Below are 25,134 nucleotides of genomic sequence, written 5' to 3'. Positions count from 1 at the left end.
GGACTGCTCCACCCCCCCCACACCCCCCACCCCGACACACACACTTCTCCTTCTCCTTTTCCACATTGTCTCCTCACAGCCAGCTTATGGAGGAGACTCAGACCCAAATTGTCAGGCCCTCCTTGCTGTGGCTGGAAGGACCGGCACCCGGCACCCTGGAGCGCTGAGGAGTCATGGTTAACAGCTCCTGTTTATTGAGTACTTCCTGTGAGCAGCTGCCGCTGTGGGGGCTTCACATTTATTGTGTCATTCAATCCTCAGAAAAACTCTGTGAGGTTGGGCCACTTCACACACTTTGCAGATGGAGACACTGAGGTGGGGAGAGGTGAAGCAACTGGTTGTACAACCAGTGAGTGACAAGGATGGGATTCGAACACAGTGGTCTGGGCCCAGAAGGTTGCGTTAGTGAGCAGGCCTGGCCCCTCTTCTCTCCTGATTCTAGAGGGCAGGGCGCAGCGGTGCACCCTTCTCACTTATACAGAGGCGGGGTTCTGGCTCTGTTTTTCCAACCTCACTTTTCACAGGTTTTCATAAATCATATTGATTCTTGTGTTCAAGTATCTTCTTTAACATTTTGAAACCAGGTGTTTTTTGTTTGTTTTGTCTGGCTCTGTTTTTCCAACCTCACTTTTCACAGGTTTTCATATTGATTCTTGTGTTCAAGTATCTTCTTTAACATTTTGAAACCAGGTGTTTTTTTTGTTTGTTTTGTTTGTTTTTTTTGATAAATGGGTCCTCAGACTCTAGCCTCTAGAAATTGCTTCCAAACACATTCCATGGTTTTGGGTGCTTAAAAAAAGGCACAACAGAAAGAAAACCCCATACATATTTTGTAAAGTCTTTCAATCAGGATTAGCCGGATTCAGTGGGAACAGAAGGCGAGGTGGATCCTTTAGGTCCTTCGGTGGGGATGGGGGACTCGGCCAGAAAGGGGGCGTGGCTTATATCACTTTGCCCACATTCCATTGGCCAGGGCTAACAGAAAGGGAAACTGGGAAATGTAGTATTTCTAATATCTAGGAAGAAAATGAAATTGCTTTTGGTGAACTCATAACAGTCTCATCTATACTTTGCATATTTCATTGAATCTATGACATCATCTATTGCTAAAGACACTATTATTTTTGGAACCATGACTTAAATCAAACTATGGCATGCTTTTGATTCAAGATACATTCTAATTATCAAGATGTTAAAATGTGAAAAAATAGTATAGCTTAGAGTCAATGAAATATGGAATTGTCACTCCTTGAGGGCAGGAACCTGTCCATAGGGCAGAAATAGTATCTGCCACACAGCAGATGTTCAAGAACTGGCAATGAAAGGAGGAGGGAGGAAGGGAGGGCATACATGAATGAGATGGTGTGTGAGTGGCTCTTTTGTTACGTGTCAGGACCCCCTTGTGTGAGCCATGGAGTCAGGGAATCAGACTCTTCTCACTCACCTGAGCAGAGATGCTGCGGGGCTTGTGAGCACCTGCCAACAGTGAGTAAGGCCTGCTCCCAGGGCTCTGCCCCTGGCCAGCCCGTCTCTGCTGCCAGCTTCCATGTTCTTCTCCCTCGCTGCACATTGGTGTGAAGTATGACCTTGCTCACGCTTGAGCTGTCCATCTTACTGCTCTGTCCCTAGAGAGGCAGACCTGACACCTCAGATATCCTGGGAGAGATTCAATGGCCCTGCTTGGGTCTGGTGCACACCCCTGGTCAATCAGCTGGGCTAGTGGGGTGGAGGGGTGGAGATCTGTAAGAATAAGGATGTGGTAATTCCTGTAGGAGCTGTGTGTGTGTGCGTGTGTGCGTGTGTGTGTATGTGAGAGAGAGAGAGAGAGAGAGAGAGAATATGCTGGAGTAGGATTTCACTTCCTAGGAGAGGGGCTAGCTAATTCTAATAGTTGGTTCTAATATAGTGCCTGAATGAGGAGCCTCTTTGTCCGAAAAGGGACTTTCTTGATGGAAGTCCCAGCATGCAAATGTATGGTTAAATGGCCAGCTAGGTAGATGCACAGATGGATGAATGATAGAAGGAGAGGGAATAAGACAGTCTTGCTTGCTATATGATTGAATTTTTAGAGACTGAATGGAAGCCATCGCCTCATTACCAAAAAAGGCGTGCTAGGAACTGCTAACTGCTAACATTTATTTATTGAGCGCTTCCTGTATGCCAAGCACTGTTCCAAGCTCTTTTCTGTATTAACTCACGAATCACTCTATGAGATGAATATGGTAACTATCACCCCCATTTTACAGATGAGGAAACTGAGGCACAGAAAGGTTGAATAACTTGTAAGGGTCAGAAATGGAATTCAAACTCAGTCAGTCCAGCTGCAACCACTAAGCTCCAAGGCCCAGCACCACAGCTACTGTGAGGATTACATGCCATGTGGAAACTGCCGAATCAGATCAATGACAGTAGGTGGGATTCTCATGCCATATCAGTACTTGGTACAGGGTGAGCATAAGAACAGAGTCAGGAAGAGTTAAGATAAATTCACAGATGTCAGCTCTCCAATAGCTACCGAAAGAAAGAATGCTGGAAGTGTGTTTGGGGCATATTCTGAGCGTGTGATGCTGTCCTTCCCCCGAACATACCCTCTGTGGTGGTCAGAGCCCAGAGTTGGTCGAGTGGGCTAAAATGAGAGCCACCAAGTACTTTTGTGTCCTGCATAAAGGCACTGAGAGGACCAAGGTCTCCCCAGGGGGTAAGGGATGGGGGAGGTGCTTCTGATTTGCACGGAGCCAGGGTCTAGCCCGCTGTGGCCGTCCATCGTCCATCGTGGGCCCTCCTGCTGTCCCGAGGCAGGCATTCCACGTCCAGTTATCTCATCTCGTTTTGCAGAGCCTCTCTCTTCTCATTGTGATGGATGCAGCCTGGAAAATCATGGATAAAAAGCCCCGATTGAAAGGCACTAATTACCCATCATTATTTTCCATGCCGTAATTTGTGTGGAACGAGATTTCAATCAGTTGTCCGGGATCAGCCTGGTTTTGACTAATCCTTCTAACGACAAGATGCTTAATTACAGATTTTTGCCTGAGCTCCAGCGCATGGGGGAGGTCCCAGAGGGGCTCCCAAGAGGAAAAGAGAGAGTGTCGGGGAAAGTCTGACTGAGGAGACCAGGTAATACAGAACCACCACGAGATGTGGCATGGAGGCGGCAGGTGGGCCGCCTGAGTCAGCTCATTCTCCAGGGCAGCTCACCTGAGTCTCTAACCCCCAACCAGCCTGGCTCTCTAGTTATCGGCTTTGGGCGAGTCACAGCTTCTCGGGGCTTTAGCCCCTTGTTGGGGTCCAACCCCAGCAGGTCCAGGGGTCCCCAAAGGTGTGGACGGAGTCGGCAAAGAAGAAATGACACGGAGACAGCGTTCAGTTGATCAGCCTAGCCAGGATCTCTAGCCAGGATCTCCAGCCAAGTTCTGTCTTTTTTTGTCTTGTTACATCAGTATTTATACCAGTTGATTTTAATCCTGTCAATTTCTATTCCAAAGGTTAGGGCGTTTCTTATCTCCATTCCAGGGAGTAAAGATTATGTAGCTTAAGCGTGATTGTTCGTAGTTAAAGTGATTAACTACCCGCCTGGCACTTACTTTTGGGGTTTTATTCCCTCCCTAACTTCAGGGAAAAATCCCTACCTGGGGAAACAACCTTTCTCGGAGAGGTGACCTTGGTTAAAACACATAGCGCCAAGAAGGGGAGCAAACATATTAAGAACAGTATGCCATATATGCCAGACCAGACCAGGTCCCTTGAAACATAAGCTGTGCAGATGTTTCTTCCCTGCAGTGACTGCATCAAGCAGCAAGGATGGACCAGCTTCCAGCAGCCCCTCATCTGAAAGTCACCAGGGCAGGCAGGAGATTCTCTGAGAACTTAGGTTCAGGACTCCAGCTGTGCTGGTGTGTCTGTCCAGAGAAATGGGTCTACTATTGCAGGACATACATGTGCAAGATTTCAACCACACGGTAGTGACAAAACCCCCCTTATTACAGTAGGTGATTCAGACTCCTCAGGGCGAAAGTCCATTGGAAACATCAGTGAGGAGAGAGAATCATCCATCAGCTGCCTTCTGCACACTCCATACTGGAGATCAAGCCCACAACCTGGGCATGTGCCCTGACTGGGAATCAAACCTTGACCTCCTGGTTCATGGTTCGACGCTCAACCACTGAGCCACACTGGCCGGGCTCATTTATCCTCTTAATTTGCCTAACCAACCATGTTCCCTCCCGGCAAATGGCAAGTCCTTATGGAAATATCTATTCTAGATCTGGGGACTTGGTTGAGGGAAGAGCTTTTCTGAGTTTGGCCACAGGTGCTGGGTTTTTCTGGAAGGGGTTCCCTGGGGGAACCACAACAGCAGCCAATGCCCTCTGAGTGCTTGCTGGGTGCCAGCTCGCTCCATACGTTTTGCCTGCATTAGTTCATGCTCACCCAGACCAACCCCATGAAGGAGGTATTGTGTTTGAGCCCGTTTTACAGATGGGGACCGGGAGGCCCAGAGAGGGTGACCTATTTACTCAAAGGGAACAGCTACCATGTCATATAGAACTGGCTGGTTTGATGCCACAGTGCAGGCTCATAACCGGTAAGGAACTCAGCTGCTTGTTGCTGTTCTTAGAGGGACAGCCCCAGCGAAACAGAGGGCTCTGAGGGCCCCTCTGCACGGGGCCCAGGTTTCTGCATGTGGTGGGTGGACACCACCCCTTAGAGGAGACAGGCCAGGCACGGGCCAGTCATCCCTCTTTTCTCCAGAAGCTTCTCTCCTGCTGTCTGCCCGCCAGCAGGCACCTTGAGGGGCCTAGATGCCTGGATGACAGCTTCAAAGTTCATGACTGTCTCGTGGTGACAGCCTGGGATGTCTCTTCCTCTAGAGAACCTGGGAGACTAGCTCAGCAGATTGCGTTTCACTCAGGTCTTCCAAGAGTCTGAGGTCTCTGCGTTAGGAAAATCTTCAACCCATGTTGCTGTCCAGCAGAGGCAGAGCCCCCCAGTCAGCTCAGGCACTGCTGGAGCTCAGGCCTCTCTGGCTCCAGGGCCCTGCACTGGCATGAGGAGGGCCAAGGCCAGGGCAGGGCTGGGTGGGGCGGGAGGAGGCCCTGTCCTATCCGAGGCGGTGGAATTGAGGCCAGGGCTATGTCCTGTTCCCAGAGGGATCACAGGGAAAGCGATGCCTGGAGGGGCTTCAACCAGGGACCTCTGCTCTTTCAGAGGCTGCTGAGATGCGGCATCTGTCCCCTGCTCATGGAGACAATAGCCATCGACCCAGCTGGGAACTGGGTCTCAGCCAGCCGCAGATGACGGACCCAACATGACTCCCCTCCCCAGGGCGAGTGTCAGCCACCTCCCCTGTGTCCTGAGGCTACACTTCCTGCAGCCACACCCTCCTGGGCCTGCCACCAGGCCCCACCCCTGAAGTCTTCCCTGACCCAGCCCCCTTCCTTCCCTTTCTCTTGCTCTTTTTCCTACCGAACCTCAGCCTCCACCTGCTGGAAGCCGCCACACTCAGACCTCTCTGGTTCTCCCACATCCACCATTTCTGACAGCACTCCCCTGTATCCTGAAACGGCACCATCCAATGGTTCAACCCTCAGTTCCTGTACCCTCTTCCTCCCTCTTCCCTCATACATCTAAGTCAGTGGTTCTCAACTGGGGGTGATTTTGCACACACACTTGCCCTCTGGAACATTTGGTCATGTGTGGAGAGGGTTTCGGTGGTCAGATCTGAATGAATGGAGCAAGACTGGTGGGGCGCAGCAGGCCTCCCCTCCCCCCATCAGTGTTGTATCCACCCTGCCCTTCCTGGAGCTCTGCACATTTGTGTCTGAGGTCGAGGAGTGTGCCTATCCTGTTCCTGTTATGCCCAGATTTCAGGATCCCCAAGAAACCACATCAGGGAGCCAGCCAGTCCGATGCAAAAGCATAAGAGTCTTTATTCGAGCTAGCTCGGCTCCCCCACCTTGCCGACGCAGCGACAGGAAGCAGAGAGAGAGAGAACTCTGTGTGGAGAGGGGTTTTATAGGGGGTTGGAGTAAGGGGAGGAGAAAGGGCTGTGGCCTTGCCGATTGGCCAGGCGCAAGTCGGTGTCTTGTTCCTGGGTGTGGCTAGCAGAGGCTTAGACTTCCGGGAAGAAGCTCCTTGCCAAGCACATGGCCAAGGTAAGATGGAGCACTTACCCTGGGGCAAGATGGAGGGCCTAGCCCTTACCCTGGGGCAAGATGGAGGGCGTAGCCCTCGCCCTTTCAGTTCCCATTATCTGGCTAGCACTTAGCACACAGTAGGTGCCTGAAATACAGGTTGACTGTCTCTGGAAAAGACATTCTAGTGAAGCCAAAATAATGATCACAAATATGAGAACATTGCAAGAATGAAATTGTTAGCTTGGCTGGTGTGGCTCAGTGGTTGTGTGTTGACCTATGAACCAGGAGGTCATGGTTCGATTTCCGGTCAGGGCACATTCCCGGGGGTTGCAGTCTCGATCCCCAGTGGAGGGCATGCAGGAGGCAGTCGATCAATTATTCTCTCTCATCATTGATGTTTCTCTCTCTCTCTCTCTCTCTCTGTCTCTCCACCTTTCCTTCCTTTCTGAAATCAATAAAAACAAAAGCAAACAAAACAACATTAAAAAAAGAAAGAGAGGGTCAGGAGGGGAAACCAAGGCTTAGGGGACTGCCGGCCCTGGGTCCCCTTCTGGGCTGTCTGAGCCCGGAGGCTGGGGGATGAGAGTGGGGACACTATGGCTGCTGTCCACTGGGAGCAGCCAGGGCTCTCCATCCTCCCCCAGGCACATGCTCTTGTACATCCCCGGGACAGATCTGAAGCAGGTGGCACATAATTCATGCTCACTAAGTAGTAGTTGCCATAATTACTGTTTATGTCTCTGGGTCTCTAGGGGAGGGCAGGTGGAGGGCTGGGGTGGGAGCTGCCTCACTAGCAGGGTTTGTAAGGTGGGCCTGGGATGTTCCCGTGAATGGCGGAGCCTACAGCGGTGGGCAGGAGTGGGTTACAAAGGAAAGGGCACCTGGTCAGCTCTCCCTGCCTGCCCCGTGCAAGGGCCTGGTGGGAAGGGACCCAAAGGCGCACTTGTGTTCGCTCGGGCAGGTTTTCTGCCTGTTATACACCCTGCCAGGCTGACGGTGTTTCCTGAGGACATATCGGGACCCGCTGGTGGTGGAGGCGAAGCAGGCGGCTGTGGGGAGCCCAGGGCACCAGCCAGGGGTGTCTAAGGGCCCAGAGGAGACCCTCAGCGGGGCACCCTCTGCCCATGTAGGGGAAACCGGGCCTGTAGGAGAGGGTCTCCCAGGACTTGAGGACTCAATGTTTATTGGAATAAACCAGGGAGCCCCTGTTTTCAAACACTGCATTCCAGTAAATAATAAACCTCTTAAGAGTAGGTACCTTTTATCCAGGGGTCCTCAAACTTTTTAAACAGGGGGCCAGTTCACTGTCCCTCAGACTGTTGGAGGGCCGGACTATAGTTTAAAAAAAAACTAGTCGGCTGCTAAGCAACAGGCAGCGGCGGCGGCAAAAACACCCGGCGGGCCGGATAAATGTAGTTTGAGAACCCCTGCTTTTATCTTTGTACTTTCAGTTTAGAACTGTCTCTAGGGCAATGGATTCCCCATCTCCAGACATCTTCAAGTGTAGATGCCGGGGACAGCCCCTCGGCAGGTGTGTTAACTAAGAACTCATTAGTGTGTCGGGACCATGAAGGCCCCTCCCCGTCACGAGATTGCATTTGGTGATGTGGGTGTGGGCTTCGTGGGGTGAGAAGGCGGCCCCTTCCCCAGGTGGTAACCAGCCCCTTCCCAGAAGGCTGCTCAGAAAATAGGGGCTCCCTCTGAGCAACACTGGAGGTAGGACTGTGGCTGCCCCCCCGCAGTGGGCCCTCCAGCACTGAGACCCTCCCTCCCAACCTGGAGCCATCTTGCCACTCACAGGCTGTACTGCTGACCTCTCCAGCCCTTTTCCATCTCCGGGACCTCTCCCTCTTCCCTGCCACCTGCTCCTCAGGCATCAGCCTTGGCCTCCTCTTTACCTCCACATGGCCAGGCCAGGCCGGGGCCAGCTGGACCCTGCCAGCCTCCTGATTCAGATCCTGCCTGGCCCAGAGGGCCTGAGCATGGGCTGCAGAGGAGCTTCCCTAAATACACGCCATCTCCCTGCTGTGAGCCTTTCCAGCCCATTCAGAGGCCCCTCCTCTCATCCTGGGAGCTGGGCTGCGGGAGGGTCACACCTGCCGGCCCCTCACCCCCCAGCAGGGTGCTCATCCCCCAGCAGGGTCTCAGAGGAGGGGCTTTCCTTACGGGAAACTGGGCACTTCCTAATGTTCCTGTCACGTTGATAATGTCCCCCTGCCTCCCCCGGTGAGGCAGGGGCACTTAATGGTTGAAATTTAAAGTTAAAAACAGCTGAGGATGCACGGAGTTGGTGTTGGAAGGTTCTCTTCTGCCGCCTGATGGAAGCGCAGTCTCCAGGGGGGAAGGGCTGGGCGGAAGCCTGCCTGCCTGGGTGCCAGGCAGGGCAATGGGAGAGGGGCCTGGAGCCACCCTCCCATGTGCCCTGGGCCAGTGGCAAAGCCCAGAGGGCAGCCAGTCTAGCTGGGACCTTTGCCACAAGCCCTGCCTCTTGTCCTGGTTGGGGGTCTGGTTCCAATCCTGGTGATGGTGGTGGGCAGGGGAAGCTCCGAGCTTGCACTTACTTGAAGCACCAGTGGGATCGGGCAAGATGGGTTACCAAGGGGGTGTCTGGTCCGGGGCCTGGCATGCCCAGACTTTCAAGTGTAGCCACCATGTTTTATTCTTGTGCAGAAAGTTTGGCCAAATATTTTAGCCAAGTTGTTACCTTTTTTGGTCACCCTCAAGCCAGCAATTTGCCAAGGACTGGGTGCCTAACCTGAAGCTAAGTGATTAAACATAGTTTAATTCCAATTCTAGGGATTGGGAGTGTCATGATGGAAACTTGCTCTAGGCTGTGTGGTTTCAGGTCCAATCGACTTTCTCCAATTTTATCTCCCTGAAGCCTTAGCATAGAGCCCCTCCCAGCCGCCCCACCCACGGTGCCCGGAGCCTGGAGCTAATTCCTGGGGCCGTGTCACACCTCGGCCTCCGCAGATCTGACTCCCCGCCTCTGTTCACAGGCTGCTGAACAGAATGTCCGCGGACGACCGGCACCTGAGCTCCAGCTGTGGCTCCTTTATCAAGACCGAGCCGTCCAGCCCGTCCTCGGGCATCGATGCCCTGAGCCACCACAGCCCCAGCGGCTCCTCGGACGCCAGCGGCGGCTTTGGCCTGGCCCTGGGCCCCCAAGCCAACGGTCTGGACTCGCCGCCCATGTTTGTAGGCTCCGGGCTGGGAGGCACCCCGTGTCGCAAGAGCTACGAGGACTGTGGCAGCGTCATCATGGAGGACCCGGCCATCAAGTGCGAGTTCATGCTGAACGCCATCCCCAAGCGCCTGTGCCTCGTGTGTGGGGACATTGCCTCCGGCTACCACTACGGCGTGGCCTCCTGCGAGGCCTGCAAGGCCTTCTTCAAGAGGACCATCCAAGGTGCGTGGGGCGCCGGAGGGATGTGGGAGGGGTGACTGGCCTGCGTTCCCAAAGGGAAACCTGGTGATCCCCCCTCCCCCCCAGGTCAGGTCTGTGTGCTGGGAGCAGAGGTTTGGGGGCGTTCTTTTCTGTCTTTCGGGTTTCCTCATGCTACGCGTCTGGAGAAGGACTCTCACTCCGGGACTGTTGTTGAAATGGCATGCACCCTGAGATGGTGCCCCAGAACCCCCCAATCCCCACACAGTGTCTCACCACGGGTGTGCTTTCACTGGGATGGGGAACAATGTCAAATGTGTGCCCCTCAAAAAGCTGATTTTGGGGTGAAATAGCATTATTTACAGTTGCAGGCCTCTTGAAATATAAAGGGTTTCTTTTTTTTTAATTACACAAGTGAAATATGACTGTTTCCATGCAAAAGGCTCAGGCTGACCGAGCAAGGAGCTGTGTCCCTGTCTGGGCCCCAGCGTGGCCTGGTCGGCAAACTGCGGCTCGCGAGCCACATGTGGCTCTTTGGCCCCATTGAGTGTGGCTCTTCCTAAGCCTTAGGAGTACCCTAATTAAGTTAATAACAATGTACCTACCTATATAGTTTAAGTTTAAAAAATTTGGCTCTCAAAAGAAATTTCAATCGTTGTACTGTTGATATTTGGCTCTGCTGACTAATGAGTTAGACTAGGCTTTTTCGGAGCATCTGCATATTAGCTGAGTCAGGCCCAGTGGCTGTGGGGGAGGCTGCCTCTTTCCATGGGTTCTGGAGCAAATCCTTCTGGTGAAGGTGTGTGAGAGCCCTGGTGGGTGCCCTCTGCAAAATGATCCCTAGTTGCACTGGGGAGGATGATGGGCTGTTATCAGGTTCAAGGCACAGGCACAGGCACAGGCCCAGGCCCAGCACAGAGAGACGGCGGGGCATGCAGGAGCTGAGACTCATGCACCAGGCCGTGGGTAGCGGAGTTGCTCCATCCATCCTGCCCGGTAATTTCTGAGCACTGTTCTAGGTGCCGGTGGCAGGATGGACACAAAGCCCCGCTCCTGCAGGTCATTGATGGGCTGATCACGGGCCACTGGGACAGGCACTGAACACAGACTGGGGAAAACCTGGGGCCCTGTCCGGTCCCTGGCCCAGATCCCTCGTCCAGGAGCCCTTCCCCCCACTTCCTCTTTGGAAGAGGCAGGCCGGCCTTCCCTGGGATGAGTCTCCGTTTATTCATTCAACAAGTATTTATTTGTTGAGATCTCTTCAGATGACAATCTATTTATTAAACCAAATGAGGGCATTAAGACTGGTCATGTTTCCAACTCTGCATATGAGTTGAGACTATGTGGTGCAGTGGCTAGCCACCTGGGCTCCTGGGTCAGACCCCTCCATTCACTACCTTACGGCTGAATGCTTTGGGCCTCAGTTTCTCTCTCACCTTCAGTGAGAGGAGATTGTCCCTACCTCACAGAGAGCTGATAAGAGAGGATTAAGTGAGTTCATGTATATCAAGCACTTAGATCGGTGGTTCTCAACCTGTGGGTCGCGACCCCTTTGGCGGTCGAACGACCCTTTCACTGGGGTCGCCTAAGACCATCCTGCATATCAGATATTTACATTACGATTCATAACAGTAGCAACATTACAGTTATGAAGTAGCAACGAAAATAATTTTATGGTTGGGTCACAACATGAAGAACTGTATTTATTTAAAGGGCCAGAAGGTTGAGAACAACTGACTTAGATTGTTCATGGGCACCTAGTAAGCACAAAATAAATGTTTACGATGATTATTTTCTTAGTATCACTTAAGACATATAGTACTATGACAGCAGAGATATTAATTTGTTTTACCTCTCAGAGCAAGCTTTTATAGTTACATATATTTAAACTATAATTACTTTGACTTAACAGGATTTAAGTTATCTTAGCTATTTTAGTCTTAGATAGCATGTATTTTTTTTTAATAAAAGGAACTCTTTAAAAAAATGAATATGGTAAAAATTCAAACAGTGCAAAAGAGTAAAACACTAAAAAAGGTAAATTTTGCGAAAACTCCTGACTCTGGTTCCCTGAACTTTCCCCAGAAGGAGCCATGATACAATTTCTTTCAGCAAATATTGACTGGGAGCACTTTCCCATCAGGCCTTGTGCCAGCCTCCAGCACGGTGAATGAATGCATCTGCTCCCTGCCAGCTCTGTACCCCCAAGTCTGGGGAGGGGCCCTGGCATCTCCAGATTTGAAAAGCCTTGGGTGGTGGTTCTAAGTCTCCGGCCTCAGCCAGGGTTGAAAACCTCCAGTCTGATTGCTAATCAATACCAACTGATATTTGACAAACAAACATGAGGTGCTGAAACCATTTTAAGTTACTGAACTAGCATTTTTTTTTCTTCCAAAATCGGGAAGTGATCTTGATACAACTAACTCTTTGAGGTCAGTGTTTGAAAAGTTGCTTTTTAGGAGACAATTGCATTTTCTTCTCTATGATGTTCCCAACTGAGCTGGAGTTCTGGGCCCGATGTCCTGAGGGCAGAAGCTGGTGTGGACTCAGGAACCCTGTCACACTCAGCTGAGGATGGGTGCTGGGAACGTCCTTAGCAAATCAGGAGTCCACAGGAAGGATTTGCAAACAGTCTTAATTATTTTCTCCCACAAAAAGGATAGCGATCTCTTCCGAGAAGTCGAAGACAAACAGCAGCCTTTGAGTGCAATCAGAACCGAACTGCTCTCCTCTCTTTCTCACGAGAAGAGTTTCATGTTTATAACCAGAAACAGGTGTCCATCTAGAACAGGGAGAAGTAAACGCCACAGCTGATGGGCCGCTCTGGCTTTTAACTCTTTGCCTTTGTTCTAACTAAGATTCTGATTTTGTTGTTTTTAAACATAATGGTTGTGGAAAAACAAAGAAAAGTATAAAAGAGGGGAAAGATGACCTGTAAGGAGAGGGCGTTAATTGAGTCCCCCCTCTGAGGATGGGACTGCAGGGGAAGCAGAGAGCAATGATGCCTGCCCTCCAGCTTAGAGCATCTACGTCTGCAGGCATAGCCCTAGGCAGTTCCCTAAGCAACCACCCAATCAAGAAGGATATTTTAAAAAGCTCAACATCTTGTCATAGAATGATCTATTTACAAATACTTCAAACGCTGGGAAGGCTCTGAAAATCTTGCTGGCTCACACCCACCAGCTCCCTTGTAGGTAACTTTAGTCTGCTCAATACAGTGGTTAACTAATATGGAAAGAAATTTTGCAGAAGTAAGGCTATCATGATAGATTTAGGGAGATAGGCCTCAGTCAAGGATCCTCAAACTTTTTAAACAGGGGGCCAGTTCACTGTCCCTCAGACTGTTGGAGGGCCGGACTATAGTTTTAAAAAAAACTAGTCGGCTGCTAAGCAACAGGCAGCAGCGGCAAAAACACCTGGCGAGCCGGATAAATGTTTTCGGCGGGCCGTAGTTTGAGGACCCCTGGTCATGCCTTCTCTACACACTGACCGTGTGCCTGGTTGAGCTATCACTGCGGGGGTTGGGGGTGGGGTGGGAAAGGTGGGCAAAATACAGCCTGCAGGCTGGTCACCTGCTTTTGTAAATCAAGTTTATGGGGACCAGCCACACCTGTTTATTTACAAATAGTCTGATCCAATAAGCTGCATTGAGTAGTTGTGAGGTAGACCTTCCGACCACAGAGCCTAAATCATTTACTGTCTGGCCCTTTCCAGATAAAATGTGCACTCCCTTGCACCGTAGCATTGAACCAGGGAGATGCAGGCCCCCACGCTCTCAGGGGGCTTAGAGGCAATGCCTAGTAGTGCCTGTGAAGTGTTTATTACAACTTTCCCTGCCAGATTCTTTGATATGAAAAGGAGTTTCTTGTCACTGCTGGGGGTTGCAGTGACACCCGCAGTAGATGAGCTCTGAGAGGGACAAAAAGGGCACCCTCCTGAAGGAACCCATTGGCTCCAAAGGAGTGAACCCTCCACCTGATTGGATGACTGGGGGAGGGGTAAGTGCCCATCAAAAGGATTGATCAGCCCTGGGGGCATAGACTCAGGCAGACCTGGCTGAGGCACCTCCCCTGGGGAAAGGGAGTCAGCTGGGGCGGGGAGGTGGGGGGGCGGGCAGCCTGCTGTGATCAAACATCCCAGTGGTCTGACCTGTCAGGTGGTCTGATCTAGTTCCCAGCAGACCTTCTGCTCGGGGTGAACTTGCTGGCCAGGCCCCTCAGCTTCTCCTTGGACTGGAGTGTGCTGCTGTCTCTGGTTCCTGCATTGAGCAATGGGAGTCTGCCCTGGAGATGGAGCCCCTGCCTGTGGCTGGCAGTCAGCCTCTGAGCGCCAGATCTGGCCTGTGAGACCGACCCCACAGTAATGAAAGCCTCTGTAATGCATGCGGAGGTGAGGAGGGGAACATGGAGGAGCCACACGGGGTCCTTTCTAAGCCCTACTTCCTTGGACCCTGTCAGTCTCTCATTCTCAGCAATGACCCTGCCTCCTGCTCCATGGAGAAACCAGAAGCCTCAGAGGGGAACTGCTCAGCTGGTTGCCACCAAACCTATACACTCCCACATCTGCGTGTCTTTCATTCATTATTTGCATAGTTGTTTATAGCTACACAGGCACTGCTGGAAGCTGTCTCCTCCCCCGGCCTCAGGCCTCAACCCTTCCAGGTTTGAATCTGTCTCCTCCCTTCTTCCCAGAAACCCTCCTACCCATTATCCCCTCTCTCTTTTTTTGCACTCTCTACATTCTCTTTCTGTCCATTAGCATTTCAATACATCTAGTATCTCCAGTTAAAAAATAAATATATTTCCCCCCAACCTTCAGTTTCCAGTATCGCCCATCGCTTCCTCCCCTCACTTCTTGTCCCACCTTATAAGTCTCTGCGGATGCACCTAATCTCTCCTCCTGCCCACGGATTCAACTGCCTCTGGAATCAGGATGACTCCCAACTCCGCAGCTCTTGCCCTCACCTTCTCCCTGAGTTCCAGCTCCTTTAGCATCCAATGAACAATTCCATAGGGTGTCCCAGAGCGCCCCAAACGCAACAGGTCCTAATCAGAAGCTGTGTCTCTGCCATCAAATGTTTCTCCTTGTGTTCCCAGTTCATCACCGATTCACTCTTCCAGTGTTTAAGCCAGACATGGGTCTTTTCTTTAACTTTGCTTCCTGCTCCCTGTAATTCCCCTCCCACCCCCCACCTTTCCAACCCAACAGCTTCTCTCCATCGCCCCTTTCTTCTGCCCAGGCCACCACCGACTGCAACGGTTTCTGGAATGCTCTCTCAGCTGCCAGGCCCATCCCCTTGCAGTCTGTTACCTTCAGTGCTGCCAGAGAGACCTTTCCGAACACACATCCGAACACGGCACTCTTCTGTCTTGTTTGGGTGAAATCAAAGCTCCAGCACATGATGGAGGATCCCCTTTGGGATTGCCCCGCGCTGACCTTGCGGCCTTAGACTTTGCACATAGTCTTCCAGTCTTCTCTTTGCTCCCTGTCCCAACCTCCAGTCCTTACTTTTGTCCATTAGATCTCAAGTTAGCTGGCATTTCCTCCAGGAAGCCTTCTCGGACTTCCTTCGCTCATTTGACACGTGTAGCGCCCCTCCTGGCTGCTCCTGGGAATCTCCTAGCACCCCAGCGATACCACACTATACGGTTATTGCAATTTCTTGTCCAAGTGCCCAAGAAGGTTGCATGCTTTCAAGGAACAACGTTAATACATACCTTGATTTTTCACTGAGCCCCACACCTACCCACAGTCCCTGGCACAGAGGAAATTCTCAGTGTGTCTGAGTAGAAGGTGATCCCCAAAGTGACCCCCCATTTTCCCAATGAAGACACACCAAGGAAGTTTGGCCTGTTTGTATATATAAACTTTTAGGGATCTAGATAAAATAGTCAAACGTCTATGCATCCCAATATGGGAACCTCTGTTGTGTTGCATATTTTAAGTCACAGTGTATAAAACGGTACATTTTTTGGAAAACTTTTTCTACTCACATTTTTATTTTTTATCTAAACAATAGACATTTATGTTTTCACAGTCCTGGAGGCTGTAAGTTCAAGATCAAGTTCCCAGGGCAGGAGGCCTCTCTTCCTGGCTTGTAGACAGCCGCTTTCTTACTGTGTCCTCATGGGGTCTTTCTTCTGCGGGCTTCACTGCCCTCTTTTTTCCTTTTTTCTGGTTGTCAAATAATCTTTAATTGAAACATTTTCCTTTGCGGTTCCTAACTAGCCGGACATCCCACTGCACCACTGTTGATGCCATCTATGATGTCACGAGGTGGCGGCCATCGACATTGCAGCCCACAGACAGGGCCGTCCCCAGGATCTCTGTAATGTTTCCAGCAAGCTCTCTAGCTGTAGATCGGTGCCGCATCTGTCGGGCGATGCTGGCAATCTCGTCAAATGGTAGTTCCGCTGCGCTTAATGTGTTTTCGCTTCTTCCTCTCTCTTGGCGGTTCCTTGAGGGCTTTGATGATCAGAACAGAGGCAGAAGGCACTACCTCCATCTGGGCCTGTCTGTTCTGAATGGTCAGTTTCACTGTAATCCTCAGATCCTTTCGATCACAGGTTGCTTGGGCGATGTCATCACCCACCTTTTTTGGAGACAGGCTCAGGGGGCCGATCTTGGGGGTCAGGGCAGACGGGGCACCCACTTCCCCACCGGTGCACCTCAGGAATATGACTTCGATTTCGTGAGGGTTGAACTTCAGCAGCAGGGGGTGGAGGCGGCTGGTGTCAGCTGAACCCAGATTCAGGACAACCCCAGAAAGTTGCACCTGAGCCTCCTCAGAGCCGAGAGCCGAAAGTCCACCGCCATCATTAGTCCCCCTCTACACGCGCACTGTAAAGCCAGGCTCATCCGACTTCCCACACGAATCTTTGATGGCGGTGCCGGGGCCTTCTCTCGGGCTACTTTTTTTTTTTTTTTTTTAAATATATTTTATTGATTTTTAACAGAGAGGAAGGGAGAGGGATAGAGAGTTAGAAACATCGATGAGAGAAAAACATTGATCAGCTGCCTCCTGCCACCCCCTACTGGGGATGTGCCCGAAACCAAGGTACATGCCCTTGACTGGAATAGAACCTGGGGCTGGACCCCAACACTGGGACCCTTCAGTCTGCAGGCTGATGCTCTATCCACTGAGCCAAACCGGCTAGGGCTCTTGGGCTACTTTTGAACCAGTCTTTTAGAGCGGGCTCTCTTCACTCCCGTTTCAGTTACTTGAGGTCTTATGAGCTGGCTTGGGGTGCTATCCCTGCCATTTTACGTTGAGCCATACGTACAGTTCTTTTTTATTCCGTGTCAGTTTACAGTCACGATTTCTGCAGTCAGGTCTGTACTGCTTTTGACACTTACCATCTGCAATTGTGAGATCATATTCTCAGGACTGAGTTCGTGCAAAATTCCTTATTCCCTTTGTTACTGATTCACGGCGACTGGCACCCATTGCGGTCTTCTCAAATGGGGGCTGTTCAATACAAAGTGGTTGCATAGCACCTCTAATATGAGTCCCCTAAAGACCGAAGTGTTAAGCAACTTTCTTTTCTAAAAGACAAGGTGTGGGGAAAGCTCCCGCCTTACACCTGAGCTTATGCAGCAGAGGTTCCGTCCCAGCCAGTGTTCTGGGAGCTGAGATGGAGCAATGGCCCTACCTTGGTGGGCTGGGGCTCTAGCGAGGAAGGCAGACAGTAAACATGTTAACAAATAAAGAAGCACAAAGACAGACTGAGATAAGTATTTCAAAGGAGAAAAGCCAAAGAGACGAAAGGTGATTGAGAGAGGGGGTCTCCTATAGCCGGAGATTTAGGGCAGCCATGCTAAGAAGGTGACTTTCAAGGTAGGGAGGGTACATGAAAGAATCCTGGGACCAGCGTTCAGGCTGAGGAAACAGCAGTGCGTGTCAGGCCCAGAAGGAAGGCCCGTGCGGCCGGCCTGACTGGCTGAGGGCAGCGTGGAGCAGGCCATGTGAGTGCCACACTTGGATTTTCCTCCAGGTGGACTGACAGCAGTTGACAAATAAATGAACACTGGGTGCAGGGCCGCAGGGGCTGCTAGAGGGTAAGGCCACCCTGTACCCTTCCTCAGGTTCCCAGGGCATGTGGCCAACCTCGCAGGTCACCGGGAGGCCCCCGGAGCAGCTCCTGGGCTGTGACTTAGACGAGGAGGAGCTGGTGAGACAGAGGCCCTGGCACAGTGCTGCCTTCGTTCACCTGGGGCCCAGACGCAGGCTTGGAAGGAAACTCCCCGTGGAGAGGGGCAGGGCGATGATTGATGGGTTATTCTGCCTTGGACCACCTCCAGGCCTTTTGTCCTGGAGGATAAGGCTGGAGGACCTCAGGGGACACAAGACAAGGGGGGGCGGGGGGTGTAACAGAGACAAAGCCAGGAGTGCGTGAAAGTTGGGAGTGGGTACCACTCACCAGCTGGTGACCTTGGGCAAAGATTAGGGTCCTCTGGCCTCAGTTTCCTCATCTATACAAAGAGAGTCAATAAACCCACAAACTGGGTGCTGTCTGGAGGGCCCTGAAGGAATGAGAGGAAGAACAAGTCACAATTCCTCTTTTCAGAGGCACAGCCACATGCACGTCAGGGAGACACAGAGGTTAGAGAGGGCCCGGAGGGCTTCCCAGAGGAAGGGCCCTTGAAGCAGGAGTGAAAGGTGAGCCTGTGTGGCCAAAAGAACAGCCGGAGCAAGGCCCAGAGGAGGTGAGTGTGCTTGGCTAAGGGAGTGGGGGCTCAGGGGTCGATGCCGGGCTGGATGTCGAAGGGCCTCCTAGGCTGTGCTAGTGCTACTGTTGCAATAACCAGGCTATTGATGAGCACATTGCAGACCAGGAGTGTTAGTGCTAGCTTTACCCAGTGGCCAGGTCAGTTTCTATTAAACGAGTATGAAAAACGTTTTACATAAATGTTAAAGGCACCCCTTAAAATTAAACACCCATTGCATTTTGGAGTTATTTACTACATGTTCTTACAAGCTAGTATCTTTCTAAAGTATGATACTTTGTAAAACACGGTGTAATATGAAAACACGAGAATTCTCGTGATCCGTCTTAACAGAATAAAAGCAAAGGGAAGTCCAGATATACTAGTAGACACACCCAGTAAAGTCTGGTAAAACAGGGAAGGTACTTTCTGTCAGTGACACCTGGGAGCAGGTCGTTGGCCCAGCGTAGGCATGGCCACTGTAAACACAGGACGATTTAATGTATTTAATCTCCTAAACAAAGGGGTTCTCTCTCTTGTTCTTGCTTGTGCTTGACTCCTGGCCTGTGGGAGTCAGCTCACGGCCATGCGGACCCCACACACAGTGCACTAATGGACCATAGCTAGCCTGATGCTCCACCGGACCCAGTCCACCATGAGACGGGAGCTCTGGATGCTGGCTTTGCTGTTAGCTCTGCTAACTCCCCAGCTGCACCTCTGCCAGGACTGGATTAAGGGAAATGGGACTTGGGAAACCCCAAGATATAATTCCACGCAAATGAAAACCACTCATCCTCCCATGGGGCCTCTGGAAATGCTTTTTCCAGCGGCACCCCAAGAACCCCACTCCCGCAAGCAACGGAGAAAGAGCCTCCATTTCTCCGATAACATTAGGAAGAGTATCTATAATAATAAAAGCATAATGTGCTAATTAGACCGGATGTCCTTCTGGACAAAGCCACCGGGGCTTCAAGGGAAGCCCGGGTCCTGGGTGCCAGAGGGAAGCCGGTGCTGGCAGCTGGGGGAAGGAAGGCCTACTCTTGCACGAATTTCGTGCACCGGGCCTCTAGTAGAGTAATAGTTCAGCGTGAGGGCTGCTTCACCTGGCTCAGAATCCCAGCCTTACAATCTCTTAGTTGTGTTAACTTGGGCGAGTTCCTTAGTTTCTCTGGGCCTTGATGTCCTTGTCAAGAATATGAGACTAATGAATAGTTCCTGCTCCTGGAATGTTACTGCAGAAGTCAAGAGAGACACACTTGTAAAATGTTTAGCTTCGTGCCTGGCATATGATAACCATTAAACGAATAGTAATTGTTTTTGTTATTTGTGCTTGGCAACAGGAAGCCACTGAAGGTTTTTGAGTAGGGAATGAACCAAATCTCCTTTTTTTTAAAACAAACAAACAAACAAACGTTCTTTTATTGATTTCTTTTAGAGAGAGAGGAAGGAAGAGGGAGAGAGAAACACCAATGATGGGCTGCCTCCTGCACAGGAAGGAAGAGGGAGAGAGAGAGAAACACCAATGATGGGCTGCCTCCTGCGTGCCCCTTACCGAGGATCAAGCCTGCAACCCACCCAGCATGTGCCCCGACCCTGACCAGGAATTGAACCGGTGACCTCCTGGTTCACACTCAACCATTGGGCCACACCGGCCGGGCCCAAATCTCCTTTTAGCCAGATGGTCTGGATTTGGGGGAGCCTGGGGGCAGGGAGGCCTGTGAGGAGGCGATTTAACTGTCCAGCGAAGAGATGTGGTTCAGTCCACTTAGAAAGGCCCCACGCGGGACAGTGGCCGAAGGTTAAAGGAGAGGGCAGGCTCCAGAGACTTTTGACAGTGGAGTCAGGATAAAAAGAACACTGGCTCCTAGATTACTAGTCTCGGCTCCTGAGGAGATAGTGAGGCCATCAGGGAAAGAAACCCAGAAAGAGGGCTTTTGCTGGTGGAAGGGGTCAGGCAGGGAGGAAGGGGCTGGGCCTCGGATAAAGCTGGGCACGTGCTGAGTTTGATCAGTTCACAGGACTTACCCTGGAGAGTTGGAAAATGTGCTCTTCCAGGGTTGTGGTTCTTCACCTGGGACCCTCTTAGAAATGCAAATTTCTGGCTCCTCCCAGACTTGCGGAATCTGAGGGGGCGGGGGAGAGGGAGTAACACGCCCTCCTGGGGAGCTTGCTTCTGGGAAAGCTGTTCAGAAGAAGGGGGAAAAGGGGTGGGGTGGGGTAGGAGGAGGGGCCCTGTGAGAGGAAGGGGGAGGGGAGGGGGGATGTAGGAGCCTTGAAGGAGACTGAGAAGTACCAGATTTCATCAGTTCTTTGTTTGTTTTTAATTAAATTTATTGGGTTGACATTGGTCAACATGAACATATAGGTTTCAGGTGGGTTTCTATGTTACAAGATCTATGTGTTGTACGTGTGCCCACCACCCAAAGTCAAATCTTTTCCTGTCACCTTATATTAGGACCCCCTTCCCTCTGGCAACCCCCTTCCCTCTGGCAACCTCCACACTGCTGTTTGTGTTCACAAGTTTCAGTTTTATGTCCCACCTAGAGATTTCATCAGTCCTAAGATGCACATTCTCTCCATGTAACATCTCTGAGTCGGCTGTGCACTGTCCGCCAGGTGCAGCTGTGTGTGGTTGTCACTGCCCTCACATGCACATTAAAGCTGGCAGGAAGGGGCCAGTGACCTGGCAGGAAACCCCGGGCAGCAATGGACACATTTAAGAAGCATAGCTCCCCCGTTAGCAGAGAGGATGATTCCTCAGGAAAACAGGAAAAGGATGGCTTTGATAAAAAATGATTCAGGAGAGCCCTGGCCGGTGTGCTCAGTGGTTAGAGCGTCTGTCCATGCATTGAAGGGTTTCAGGTTTGATTCCCAGTCAAGGGCATCTATATGGGTTCCAGGTTCCATCCCTGGCCCAGTTGGGGCATTCAAGGGAGGCAACCAATCAATGTGTCTCTCTCACACTGATGTCTCTTTCTCTCTCTCTCTCTCCCTCCCTCTCTTCCTTCCTCTCTCTCTGAAAATCAATGGAAAAAAATGTCCTCCGGTAAGGAGGCAGCAATGGACACATTTAAGAAGCATAGCTCCCCCGTTAGCAGAGAGGATGATTCCTCAGGAAAACAGGAAAAGGATGGCTTTGATAAAAAATGATTCAGGAGAGCCCTGGCCGGTGTGCTCAGTGGTTAGAGCGTCTGTCCGTGCACTGAAGGGTTTCAGGTTTGATTCCCAGTCAAGGGCATCTATTTGGGTTACAGGTTCCATCCCTGGCCCAGTTGGGGCATTCAAGGGAGGCAACCAATCAATGTGTCTCTCTCACACTGATGTCTCTTTCTCTCTCTCTCCCTCCCTCTCTTCCTTCCTCTCTCTCTGAAAATCAATGGAAAAAAATGTCCTCCGGTGAGGATTAACAACAACAACAACAACAAAATGATTCTCTTTCCCCTATTTTCTCTTTCATGTATATACAAGAATGCTATATGATCAAACTTGTATCTAAATCTCAAAGAGCTCTTTTAATCAGAAATGAAAATGCCAGCGGCAAGGAAGCGCAGTCCTGGTTTGATTGGCAGTTTTCTTTTTCTTTCTCAGTGATACATAAAACAATGCTGCAGTCTTATCACTCAAAGCATCTTGGATTCGATGTGATAAATAGAGAGGCGGTCAGAGATGTTGCAAGACCCCGCAGGGAGAAGGGAGGTGGGGTCTAAGAGAGGAGTGGGTGTGAAGAGGTGTGAGGGGTGTCCGTGGCTTCAGGAGGGACCGGGACAGGGAGGACCGAGGGCGAGGGGTGGCCTTTGGCACCTGGGAGGCCACCTTTGAATTCTAGGGTTCTGTGGGTGCGGTTTTTGCTTTCAATTCGTTTGCTTTGATCAACAGGTATTTTCAGGTGCCGGGCACTGTACTTGGGATACAAACAGGAAAGACCTAGTGACCTCTATCTCCAATGAGCACACAGTTCAGAAGGGAGGGCAACAAGCAAAACCCTGACTGTAAGGCACTAAGCTAGTTAGTTGTTTGAGGTGTGTTTGGGGGGTGGTGGGCATGGGGGTGGGTGATGGATAGGCCCGTAGGGGCAAACCCGAAGGAGCAGGTGAGCTTACCTGGGAAGAGTGAAGTGTGAGGCCTGAGGCTGCAAGGATGGAGAAGAGTTTGCCAGGAGGAGTTCCAGGTAGAGGGAGGGACGAGGGCTGGGAGGCTCCATGTGGTTTCCTGGAGCCTCCAAACTGGGGGCCTATGAAGGGGGAGATCAGGGTGGACTGGTCAGAGGTGGCCAGTTCACAAAGGGCCTGCTAGGCTCTGCCCTGGGGGTTAGATGTCATTCTTGACACAATGAGGAGCAGTGGGACATGCACACAAGTTTAAGAAGTAAATGGAAGTGTCAATTCGATAATGAAAAATAACTGTCCCTGGCCCTAGCCATTCTCTCTCCCCCTCCATGACCCCGAGTTAGCCATTTAAACGTGATCTTTCGCCCAGCTGGTACGGCTCAGCTGGCTGAGCCTTGTCCCATGCACCAGGACGTCGCTGCTGAGTCTTGAGTCTTCAACATCTGAGGCTTTCTGAGGTTCTACAGGACAAAGGGCTTAGTTCTTCTTCTTTTTTAATATTGTTATTGATTTCAGAGAGGAAGGGAGAGGGAGAGAGAGATAGAAACATCAATGATGAGAGAGAATCATTGATTGGCTACCTCCTGCACTCCCTGCATGGGGGATCGAGCCCTCAACCTGGGCATGTGCCCTGACTGGGAATTGAACCGTGACCTCCCAGTTCATGGGTTGATGCTCAACCATTGAGCCATGCCGACTGGGCCTTAGTTCTTATCTGGATCCCCCTCCTTAGCGACTTTGGTTTCTGCGTCCTCCATTCTTCTGTGACAGTTCTCACTCAGGTTCTGCCCTGTAGTGGGCTTTGGGGAAGGCCCGCCGACAATTTCAGTGAGCCATGAAGAACCAGAGGTCCCTCGACGGATCCTGCACAGGAAAGTTATTAATGCGCCCCCGTAGGCAGGTGGAAGGGGAGATGGAGACAGAGGAGGCTAGCACATTAGGAGGTGAGGCAAGAGATGCTGAGCGTTGAAACTAGCCAAGGGAGAGGGGAGAGAGGGAGGGAATATCAGGGGAGAGAGATAAAAAGGCTCTTAGAAATAGCCAGGATGCCGCCTCAGTGTCAGACCTGGGTGATGGGGTGGCCGGTGGCCCCTTTGCTAAGACAAGGATCAGAGCAAGAGGAACTTGCTGGATGAGGATGGGTGCAGTGTGAGGAGCCCAAGGGACGTGCAGATGGAAATAAGCAGCAGGTAGATGGGTAGGGGTGTGAAGCACAGGCAGGGAGACTGGCTGCCCATCCTCACCAGCTCCCCGATAGGCGAAGCCCATGGCAGGAATGAGATCATGCGGCCACTGGGGAAGGGGGAGGGGAGAGAGGAGAGCTGAGGACAGTGGACCACACAGAGGAGAAGAGATAGTCTCTGGCCTCCAGGAGGGAGATGGAGAAGGGAGTGGAACCAAGGCCTGCCAGCCCAGTCTGCTCACGCCAGCAGCTTAAAGTGTGGCCATTCAGGCTCTGGGGTTAGCCCCTCCCCGATCCCGCAGTCCTGGACAGCCATTTACCTAAGAGAGGACCGCTGCTCCCTGCCCTTGTTCAAGGACAGAAGCTGCTGGGGGAAGGCCCTGGCGTTCCTTCTCCTGAGGCGCAGGATCAAAGAGAGTTGATGGTGGCGAGCTTAAAGTGTGGCCATTCAGGCTCTGGGGTTAGCCCTCCCCGAGCCCGCAGTCCCCGACAGCCAACAGCCGTTTACCTAAGCTCAACAGCTCCATCCCTGAGCCCCAGGAGAGGACCCCTGCTCCCTGCCTTTGTTCAAGGACAGAAGCTGCTGGGGGACGGCCCTGGCGTTCCTTCTCCTGGGGCGCAGGATCAAAGAGAGTTGATGGTGGCCATTTCCCCTCTGTCTCAAGGTCACAGAAATCCAGGTCAGGTTCTGGGCGTTCCTGCCTCCCTCCCACAGGCACACAGGGCATCAGCTCTGAGGTCTGGCTGTGGGAGGCACAACTTAATGTTCTCAGGTGTCAGAATGGGTGGCTCGCTTCAGGTGACACCGGGAAAAGACTTACCCAGTCTCCTGGCTGTGTGCGCCCTGGCAGCCCTGCCTGGATGTAAAATAGCCTGGTAACCTTGAATGCCCGTGTGCAGACGTCACGGAGCCCTTTACATGCTTCTGTCAATGAATCTGCACAATTTTATGAGATGGGAACCTGTGCCCATTTAACAGATGAGGAAACTGGGGCCCAGAGAGGTTACGTGACTTGCCTGCCTGCAGTGGAGTCTGCATATGTCCATAGGGGGCACACTTCCGAGTTAGAACCCTGAATTTTGTTTGTTTGTTTTTGATTTCTTTATTGTTGAAAGTATTACATAAGTTTCCTTTTACCCCACTGACCTCTCCCTGGTCGTTCCTACCCCCCAGCACATGCCCCTGCTGTCTGTATCCATTAGTTATGCTTATATGTATGCATATAAGTCCGTTGGGAGAACCCTGAATTTATGCCATTGACCGTGACCCTGTCCTATGAGAGCCCACCCCAAACCTGAGCTGGGGGTGGGGGGGGGTGGCGATGATGATGATGATGTGCGTGTGTATGTATGTGTGTGTGTGAGAGAGAGAGAGAGAGAGAGAGAGAGAGGCCTCTCCCTGCTCTGGAGCTCTCCTAGACTGCCCCCAAGAGACCACAGGAATTCCGATGAATTAATCTCATCACTTTATCGAGGAGGCACTTACAGAAATTACAAGGCCACCAGCCTGGCTTTGCTGGCAGTCAGCCTCTGGGCCCATAAAACAAATTGAAAGGAACAAAAATAAATAAATAAAGTTAGGAAACTCTCTCTCTCTCTCTCTCTCTCTCTCTCTCTCTC

The 25,134-nt window shown here is 51.5% G+C and overlaps 1 protein-coding gene across 1 annotated transcript in view; it reads left to right on the top strand.

Moving 5' to 3' along the window:
- ESRRB (estrogen-related receptor beta) overlaps window positions 1-25,134 on the top strand; it is a 110,883-nt gene that overhangs the window by 42,372 nt on the left and 43,377 nt on the right. The window contains exon 2 of the mRNA XM_005860179.2: window positions 9,134-9,543. Coding sequence (XP_005860241.1) covers window positions 9,134-9,543 — 410 coding nt within the window. The remainder of the gene's footprint in view (window positions 1-9,133; window positions 9,544-25,134) is intronic.

Source organism: Myotis brandtii, unplaced genomic scaffold (assembly GCF_000412655.1).
Source record: "Myotis brandtii unplaced genomic scaffold, ASM41265v1 scaffold132, whole genome shotgun sequence".
In the NCBI taxonomy this organism is placed as follows: Eukaryota; Metazoa; Chordata; class Mammalia; order Chiroptera; family Vespertilionidae; genus Myotis; species Myotis brandtii.
This window is presented reverse-complemented; position numbering and strand designations above follow the sequence as displayed.